We start from the raw sequence: 10,248 nt of genomic DNA, 5'->3' as shown, positions 1-10,248 counted from the left end.
AGCCGGGTGCGGAGAGCGGCGCTGCGCGCTTTTCTCCGCGCGCTTTCTCCGCGTGGAGAGACCGCACGCTTCCCGCGTCTTTAGAGGCCCGCCTCCTGCCGCGCTGATTGGTGGAGGCGTCGGCCGTGGGCGGGGCCAGGCGCGGGGCGGGCCGTGCCTCTATGGCCGTCGCTGCGGCGTGGCCGTGCAGGCGGCTGAGAGCTGCTCGTTTCTGACTGGAAATAACGGCTGTTTTTTCAGCTCCGCAGAACCCTCCCCGCGTCCACCCGCAATTCCTTGCGGCTTGAATCCCGGGGGCCGCGCTCTGCCACTTCGTCGCTGTTTCCCCGTTCGTTTCCCTGCTCTCATTGCCCTGGGCAATGAGATTGATGCAGGGTCGATCCAGCCCTGTGCTGGTGTGGGCTGGGAGGCTGGGATGTTCCCCCCAATAGGAGCTCCAAGGTGGAGTAAATTTAACCAGCTGAGTTGAGATAACCCTCAATAACGAAAAGAACCCATTGGAGGCTATGGGCAAGGTTAAAACAGAGGTAGCTTTAATGCTGCTTCAGACCGCGGGATTTAAACTGAAGATGAGAACAAATTCTATCCATAGCACAGTCTTCCCAAAACCCACGTAAACAACACACAGCATCACAGTGGTGTCTTGCAAATGGATTTCCTGGCAGCAATACCTCCTGATGCTCCATCTCACCAAGTCTTCCATTCGGTTCTTCACCACGTGCAATGGGATAAGATGAAAGACTTGGCCACCTCTTCTTTGCATGAGGAGACCCCAGCAAAATGTTCTGAGTGCTCTCTGATCCATCCCACAGGAAAATGACTGGTATTACCATGGGTCGTGTGCTTTTCACGCTGCTTCACAACCTTCAGGCTCCAGGCAATGGCATGGGTGGCTGCCAGGCCATCCACAGGATGAATTCATGTGTCTTTAGAACAAGAAGACTCTAAAGGCCTTTTGAATTCAGGGGAATGAGTTAATAATAATAAAAAAACAACAGTCTAAAAAAATAAATATGTGAAAACCAAGGAAATAAGGAGTTAAAAAATAATGGAAACGTTGCTTGCACAAAAAGTTTGTTCAGATGGTGCAAGAGGTGAGGGACAGGAACACTGTATATACAAAAATAGTTCTACAGCCTTTGGTAACAATGTTTTTTTTTTACAGGACTTGTCATCTAAAAATACATCTTATAATTTATTTCCTGGTACACTTTGTTATCAAAATTGATAGACAATAAAAAGTCAGAAAGATATGAAGAAAATGACCGTATGTCCCTGTCTGATCTGAAGAAACAGGTATCTGAATTGGGTTCTATAACACGTTTCCCAGTGAGTGGACCGTGCTGTTCTGCTCACATAATGCCAAACTTTCCTGATAAGAAGTTTGTTCTTCCTTGGGAGGTTGTGTTCTTTCCATCCCCTGCCTTGGAAGGCACGTCCATTGTAACATACCTAATTTGAAACCCACCAGCAGTCACTGAGGCATCTGACAGAAACTTCAGGGTCATAACATTGCCTGGGACAGGAGAAAGGAGAACAAAGGTTATGTTTTGGTTGCAGCACACCTGGGGCTTCCTGAGGAGCCTGAAACACTGAGCTCTATGCAGCAAGCTACCTGGTCTGCCTGCTTTGGAGCTGTAGGCCCCAGACAAGTGCTGTTCCTTCAGCCCCATTGTCTGTAGAGCCCACAAGTTGATAAAGCTTTGATAAAACACAGTGCTTTTTGCACAGCGTTTCCTGTCCTCTGAAAGGCTTTGTTCCAGCTGTGCAATGTCACACTGCTGCTCAGGGCCCGTTTGTGCCTGTGCTTCCCATGCTGCAGCCAGCAGCTGGCTCCTGTGGGCCAGGACATGGAGCCTCTGTCATGTGATGAAGTCAAAAGCTTGATTCATTGTCATATTTCTAAATAGCTTCTCCTTATACAGTTATCTGGCAGTTAAGTTATACTTCATTAAAAATAAGTTTCCCCCTCACCTATGAACAATAATGCTTTAAGTAGACCATGCTCAGAACTGCCATGGCTCATGCTGGCTTTGTTTGACTGATGCAGTCGCTTAATTTAAGAAGGGAAGACACCAGGACTTGTGAAACAGCCACAGAGCCTCATAGATCTACGAGTGACACTTCTTATTCCTTTGTTTTATTTTTATTGTTTTGCTCATGTTAATGATCTCACTCCATTGTAATTTATTTTTCCCTGGTACTTTTCACTACTGGGAACTTCCCTTTAAACAGAAAGATGGGATAACTTCTATAACCAGCTTTGGAGCTATTCTTGCAGTCCTTACTCTTCAAATTAGAAAACGTGATGCAAGAAGATTGCATGTACAGCTGAGACAAGGTTACTGATGGCAGGTCTGCTTCATGAAGCTGCCTATGTGAAAACTCCTTGGGTGTGCTACCTCTGCAAGGCCAGCAGGCTGCTCCCTGCTCGTTCTTCTAACTAATTTATTTATTTATTTTTAATTTTATTTCATTTAAAAGTAAGGGCGTTGGTGAAAAAACATATGGGCACTTTGGAATAGCATCCCGGGCACAAAGCAGAGGTTGTGCCTTTGGTCATCTTACCCATTTATGACTAGAAAGTAGGGATAAAAGTTCATTTGGGCTGATTTTTTTTTAACCAGAAGGATTATAAATGTGTTACCTGTGCTAATGATATCATCTGGCAACTCATCTCCACAAAACCTGGAACAAAACGTATAAATAAAGTCACGACTAGAGGACACAGCAGCAATGCCCTGCCCTGCTGCGCGGGGACATCTCCTGATGAAGGGAGCATATAAACACGTGGTGGAACAGCTGTCTATGAGGGTAGATAGTAATAGGACAAGGGGGAATGGTTTTAAACTGAGAAAGAGGAGGTTTAGATTGGATAATAGGAGAAATAATGCAAATGAAGCAGTTCAGAACTACTGGGAAAGAGAGAGAAATGGTAGTTTGCAGTTTCACTGCTCTACTGATTGTAACAGAAGAAGATATGACAAGGAGGAATGGTTTTAAAGTGAGACAGGGGAGGTTTAGGTTGGATATTAGGAGGAAGTTTTTCAGCCAGAGGGTGGTGACACAGTAGAACAGGTTGCCCAAGGAGGCTGTGGATGCCCCATCCCTGCAGGCAGTCAAGGCCAGGCTGGATGTGGCTCTGGGCAGCCTGGGCTGCTGGTTGGTGACCTGCACACAGCAGGGGGTTGGGACTGGATGAGCATTGTGGGCCTTTGCAACCCAGGCTGTTTTGTGATTCTATGATCCTATGATTCTATGACAGTGGCTTTCTGGATGTGCCCTCCTTTGGAGCTTGGCTCCCAGGGCTGAGCTGGTTGCAGGTGCTCAGTGCATGCAGTTCCCCTCTGTATGCCAACACCACCGACTAAAGGTTGTTTTTTTAGGGGAGGGAAAAATGCAGGAAACGTTTTTCAATACACGAAGGAAGTAAATGATGCAAAACAAGTAAAAAGGCAATTTAACAAAGCCTTAAGGAAAAGAAGGCTCGAGGCTAAGAAAGAAAGAACTTGGTCACGGAAAACTTCTAAAATGATCTCTAAAGGAGAAACAAATGGGCTATATCCTTGCTTTGCTACACATGATTTGTAGAGAGGCTATGAAAAACTGCAGGAATTGGGAAGTGCTTTTATCACTTTGTTTCTACTTCTTCCTCTGGAAAAAAAATGAAGAACTTTATACTAAAAAGATGGTTGCTAAAGAACAAGAAAAAAACTGACAAGAAAGAAAGGAAAGAGAATTAAGGAAAGAGACAAACTAAATTTTATAAGATGACACATAACACCTATTCTTTGGTTACAATATATTTGACTTCTAAAGCAAATGGAAACTTAAATGTATTTTTACTAACACTTTAGCACCACTTCTCCTTGCTTTCAATTAAATAAAATGCAAAATTCTGTTTGAGAGTGCTCTGTTTTCCTACAAAATCATAGAGCATCGCGATAAGCAGCTGGCTGCACAGTCTCACAGCTCTCTTTCATGCAGTTTAACAAAACAGAAGAGGGCAAAGCACGATTTTCTGAGGCTCTTTACAGCCTGTGTTAATAAAAGGGATGTAAATTGCCAGGAAAGATAAGTCAGGTGCTACTGCTGCAAGTGTTACTAGCATGACAAGTGTTAATTGGGTGAGCTATTATGTTGCTTTTCTGAAACAATATTCTGGATGGGAAAAAAAAAAAGAAAGAAAAAAGATGCAATCATTTGATTATTTGTATATTGAAGCTGAAATTACCTGCCCACAAAACCACTGATATCATCATAGCTGTCATAGATTTCCAAGTAATCAGCCATGCAGGCAGTGTCGTCTTCAACATCAAACTCCAGAAACTGGAGGTGAATCCGCTGTCCATACTTTACTCTGATATGCCAGTAGCAAATTTGGTCATTTTCATACTCGTTTGGGTAGCCTGGTGACTTAAAAACATGTTTTGAATCCGTGAAGACTCCACCACATTCTTTTCCTAAGAGGAAAATAAAAACATCAGAGTCCAAGCATTCATTTTGGATACGGCAATGATTTAATGCTTTCAGCTCTTCCATGCAGCAGAACCATAGAAAATCACACAGGGACAGCCAGCGTGGTTACATGTTCCATATATTTCAGTAGTCAGCATTCTCAAGAAATGTCAGTCATTCCTAGCTGTTGCCTTTTAGAAGTAACAGGCACGATCCCAAACTCCCTGAATTCAGAGGAAAAGCTTCCATTGTCTTTTGTGAACTTTGGGCAAGAGTTCAGTGCTTTATCTAAAAGGCACATGGGGTTTCTGACTGGGCTGAACTCTAAGCTTTAGGGCTGTACTTGCAAGTCACTCTGGCATCCAGCTTCATCTTTTCTTCTTCAAAAACCTCTTTCAAGCATGTCTTGTACCAAAAACCACAAAAGAAAACCAAACTACCCCACTTGTAAAGGTCAGTGCTGCCATGCATTTCATTGTACCCCTGCTATTGGATGTGAGATGGAGGTGTGTTTCAGACAGGCAAGCAGTTCTGCAAGTTCCTCGCATCATTAGCAGCCCATGGAAGAGCAGAGGCTCCCCTCAGCCAGGGCTTTGCCCCCCAGGCTGCTCGCCTCCCACCTGCAGTCAAACCACTGCCAGTCTGTGCAGCAGCTTGAACACATTTCCTTCTAATGGGAGAGGCTCAGGCTGTCCTCTGAGTGTTGGCAGCTCTGGTTCCCCTTTGTCCTCTAACCAGACACAGCATTTGGAAAGTAACTACCTCTGGTCCCAGAGGAGAAGGCTGACAGAGAGGGAGTTGGGCTGACATACATGCACTAATAATGAACGCAGTAGCCTAACAGTTTTGTCAGTGTGCTGAACATCTGTGTGTCCCCCACCCCACAGAGCTATTTGGTTAACAACTGCCCTGCTCATATAAACAAGCTCAAACCCCACAAGCACAAACAAAATGTGCACAGCTGTACAGACGTCACTGACAACTCCAGTTCCGGCTCTGCCAGCCAGGGTAGAATGCAGAGCAGGGAAGCCAAGCACGGATAAAGTGAATTTTCCTTTTCTTATTGGTACCAGCTTGTCCTATCTTTCCAGCTACATGAAGTGACATCAAGAAAAACTGTCACAGTGGTCATGTCGAGACTTCAGTCATTGGAGCAGCGAATGGAGGTGAATGTGGACATGTCTCACATCTGGTGAAGTCATGCCAGTCATGTTTAAATTGTTTAAACAGGAGGGGAATGGCTGTTTACGAGGGTGTATAGTGATATATGACAAGGAGGAATGGTTTTGAACTGAGACAGGGGAGGTTTAGGTTGAATTTTAGGAGGAAGTTTTTCACTCAGAGGGTGGTGAGGTGCTGAAACAGGTTGCCCAAGGAGGCTGTGGATGCCCCATCCTTCCAGGCATTCAAGGCCAGGCTGGATGTGGCTCTGGGCAGCCTGGGCTGCTGGTTGGTGACCTGCACATAGCAGGGGGTTGGGACTGGATGAGCATTGAGGTCCTTTGCAACCCAGGCCATTCTATGGTTCTATGGTTTTATGATTCTATGATTCTATGATTCTATGAAAAGAGTTGCATGCACAGTATTTCCCCTCCAGAAGTGTGTTTCCAATAAAGAAATAAAAGAACTGGAGAATGCAACTTTCCAGTCTACTTCTTTAGGTACAGATTCCCACCTGTCATCCGGATAGCCAAATCAAGCCCTTGAGGTTGCACTGTTCCTGCATCATGCCACAACACTGCTGAGAAGCCTGACAACTCTTGAGGCTCTTCAATGTAGATAAACACATCCCTACCTTTGGAGTGTTCAATTATAGCTAAACTTAATGCTTAAATGTCTGGCTAATAAAGGAACTCAGCAACTCTCAGAAGTCAGATTTGTGTGAACTGTTATTGTTTTAGAACAAAAGCTTTAGCAAACACAAGATAACTAGAAGGATTTCCCTAGATTTTATTTTCTGAACGCTTGTGTCTGCTTCCAAATTTTTAGCAGCAGTGCTTGCAGCAGGAAGACTGAGAACTTTGAAAGCAATACTGATTCTTTATGCCCGAAGTAGGAATAATGCAAAAGGCAAGTAAAGGGCAATAATTGCTGAGGGTTGTTTTAGTTTTCTAAGTTACCATCTTGCTGCAGAGGTAAGAAAATATGCTTACAGTACAGGAGTTATATTTCATAGAATCAGAGAATGGCCTGGGTTGAAAAGGACCACAATGATCATCTAGTTTCAATCCCCCTGCTATGTGCAGGGTCACCAACCACTAGATATTTTTTGCTTAATCTATCATTACTATTATGACCAATTAGCTCAACAACTAAGCACCCGAGATTAGATATTTGTATGAAATTGTAGAGTAAATGTAAATGCCCTTATATAAAAGATGGTCATTTTAGGACTATTAGTTACCTCGTTAATCAACAAGAGCATATCATTACACTTAGTTTCTGGAGGGGTTTTGGCTAGATCCAGTTGCCCATGGCAGAGAGCTGTGCTCTGAGTGAGCCATGCCAGCTGCTGGGGACAGCAGAGGGGCTTTGTGCCAGGTTCCAAATGAACCTGGATCAGTGTTTCCCCTTTGAGGACAATATATTATTGGTACAGAAGCCAACTCATTCAGAGCCTTCACACTTCCCCATAGCACTCACAGTCTTAGACCTGAGGAGCAAGGAGCTGTTTCTAAACGCACCGTTTGGGTTGTAGCAGTAGGCATCCCATCTCTCACTTCTGTTGAGGCGAATCCCATAGTCCACAATCCCAGTTCTTCCAAAACCACAGTTGGCTCCAGCTTTTACTATGGGGTAACCAACTCTGCCCTTGGCCATCCAGCCAGCAGCACACACATGGAAACCTGAATCAGGAAGGAAAAGTAGCATCAGTGGGATAAATCAATCCCAGGCAAGAAACTGCTTTTTATTCAAGTCTTACTGGAGGTGATTGATTACTTAAATGTAATTGGCCTAATAAAATTGAACTATGGGAAAGAATAGTATTTTCAGTTGATAATTTTAAACGTAGAATGTGAAATTGCTTTGTGTTGTCCATAGTATGATCATTCGTTCTTCATTTGAAAAGAAAAATCAAATGCAGATGGACGATGCAGTCTCCGGGGTAGCATAATTTAAGTGCTGTAACCAGCATTTGTAATCAAATTACACACAGAATGAGTTATGTAAGTGAATAAACCGTGTGCTTTGTTTCCCTTTTGAAGTCATGCAAGTGTACTAAATCATATCTCATGAAACAATCTGCAGTATTAAGACCTGAGAGTGAATAAAATACTACACATGGAGGATAGCTAAGGAAGCAAAATATGTATTTCAAATACTTTAAATACCTAAATAGCCTCAAGTATTTATTGCTAAACAACTAGATCCTGTTAATGCACTTTGTGGCTGAGAACTTAAATACAATAGCCAAAAATTGCAGTGTTATTCACTGTCTGGTAGAGACCAATTCCATGTTTTCACTGAGACAAACTGGAACATATTTGTGGTGTCCTCAGACTCTGAGCTGCTCAGAAGAAACAAAAGTACCCTTTCTACATGTGTGCTGGTGCTGAGAGCCAGCTTCTGACTCAACAACATAGCCTGCACATTTCTAGAGCAGAGGATATTTTCCATTGTTTTCCTAATTCTCTGAATGAATTCCTCATCAAGAATCAAAGAGAAATGCAGTTCACCCTGAGCTGGGACTCACATCTCAGCTGCTGATAGGGAAATGGCACATCTCATCCCCTGCAGCCCCATGGCTGTGCTGCACCCCCAGCTCAGAGATGCACAGCACTGTGTGCAGATGCCCCCACAGCAGCTCTGTAACAGAGGTAGGAAACTGCATACAAGTTGGGCAAACACCCAGAGAGTTTACAAGTCTCTTAGTCCCAGAGTTCATAACATTCACGGAAAGAGAAGACATTATGAATGAGTGATGTGAAAAGCAAACAGCTGTGATTTTTTTCCCAACCTATTTTTCTCGCTGCCTCCAGCTGCTGATAGGTGGCTAGGTGTCCTCCCTCGTATTCGCAGACTGCTTTTGCTTCTGCATAGGTGAGCTGGTACTTCCCTGAGCGTGACTCCCGGTGGTACACCCCAGCTGCTCGTTCTGTGGGAACAACAACAAAGGATTTCAGCATCATGTCCCAGCTGCCCACTCTGTGGGATGCTCTCTTGTCACCCACAGTCTCCCCAGGAAATGCGCCTCTGGATGGTGGCCAGGGGAAAACTGAAAGATGCTGAGTTAGTAGCTGCAGTGTTTGCAAAGCACTGGGGAAACGCACCTTTCCTGACCCAGTGGTTTCATAGAATCACAAAATCACAGCATGGCTTGGGTTGGGAGGGTCCTTAAAGACCATAGAACCCTAGAGAAGTTGGGTTGGAAGGGACACTGCTGCCATGGACTGGCTGCCCATGGCCCATCTTTGGCCTTGGGCACCTCCAGGGATGGGGCACAACAGCTCGGGGCAGTTCCAGAGCCTCACCACCTGTGGGTGAAGGATTTCCCCTATCAGCCAACCTAAATCTCCCTTCTTTTAGTTTAAAACCATTCCCCCTTGTCCTATCACTATCTGACCGTGTACAAAGTCGCTCTCCCGCCCATAAGCTCCCCTCAAGTGCTGGAAGGCTGCACTGAGGTCTCCCTGAAGTTGTCCCTTCTCCATGCTGAACCAGCCAAGCTCCCTCGGCCTATCTTCATCAGAGTTTGGTTTTGTTCAGAACTCTTGAACAATAGAGCTAGTCAGAGCCTGGCAAGGTTCTGAAGAAGGGAAAGTCAGCAGATGCAGGGAAGGAGCCCCACAGGACGGCTCAGCCAGCAGTAGCTATGGGAACCATCGGCCTGTGTCGGCATGGCCGCTCCGTGCATCCTATCGTTCTGGGCTGCACTCACAGCATACTCTTGGATACAGCTTCAGTGCTTTTCTAAGATGAATCAGAGCTTTGTTTTTAGCCTCCAGAGAAGTGAAATCAGAGCTACTTGGATAGGAGAGAGGCAGAAATTAAAGGGAATGAAAATGGGAAATAAAAATATCTGAGCTTGTGTCGCAAAGGGCAAAACCAGAACAATTGCTGGCTGACATTTCTGTGGCACAGAAAATTAATACCCTTTCTTCATCATTTTTTTTTTTTTTGCTTTGGAGGTTCAATGTGAAGCATCTTTCTAGTGAAGCTCAGAACTTGTCAGGGCTGCGATGGGTTTTGTAATTGTTTCTTGTTTCGCTTGCCTGACACCATATGTACAGAAATCTGCCGCAGAACCAACAGGCATATTTAATCTGAGCAGTTTAGATTTTTTTTTATATTTAGCCTAACATGAGAAAAATGGCTGTCTGTAGCTATTGCTACTCAAGGAGAAAGGAAAAAGAAGCCAAACAAGAAGTGTTTTTACAGTAGTTCCTGGTGCCATGGGAAAAAAAGAATGTCTCTACTAGTGACAGGCTGCAGTTTTGGCTAGGTTGGGATATTTTTAAACATGAACACGGTCACCACAGAATTGTGGTTAGCAGTGGTGAGATCCCCTTCGTAGAGACAGTGACGTTTGGCAGTGCAGCAGTCCCTGGCCTGGTGCCTGGGGAAATCAGTTGATGCTGACAGGAGGCTCGGCAGGCTGAGCTGCTTCCTGCAGCATCGCAGGGAGTGTCTCTGACACGGGCATAGGATGACATGTTCTGGAGAGAAGCCTTTCTAAGTCCAGTCCCAGTGCAAGGAAGAGTCAAAATACCTAACAGCTGGGTGATCATAGAATCACAGAATGGCCTGGGTTGAAAAGGACCTCAATGCTCATCCAGTTCCAACCCCCTG

The 10,248-nt window shown here is 44.7% G+C and overlaps 1 protein-coding gene across 1 annotated transcript; it reads right to left on the bottom strand.

Moving 5' to 3' along the window:
* Positions 1-511: 511 nt before the first annotated feature.
* TNFAIP6 (TNF alpha induced protein 6) lies at positions 512-8,603 on the bottom strand. The gene is made up of 5 exons (XM_019617296.2): positions 8,417-8,603; positions 7,143-7,304; positions 4,235-4,463; positions 2,648-2,688; positions 512-1,516 (listed from the first exon to the last, which is right to left on the bottom strand). Exons 1-5 carry the CDS (start codon positions 8,586-8,588, stop codon positions 1,353-1,355), a joined length of 768 nt encoding a protein of 255 aa, XP_019472841.1. The 5' UTR covers positions 8,589-8,603; the 3' UTR covers positions 512-1,352.
* Between the last annotated feature and the right edge of the window lie 1,645 nt (positions 8,604-10,248).

Source organism: Meleagris gallopavo, chromosome 7, assembly GCF_000146605.3.
Source record: "Meleagris gallopavo isolate NT-WF06-2002-E0010 breed Aviagen turkey brand Nicholas breeding stock chromosome 7, Turkey_5.1, whole genome shotgun sequence".
Classification (NCBI taxonomy): domain Eukaryota; kingdom Metazoa; phylum Chordata; class Aves; order Galliformes; family Phasianidae; genus Meleagris; species Meleagris gallopavo.
This window is presented reverse-complemented; position numbering and strand designations above follow the sequence as displayed.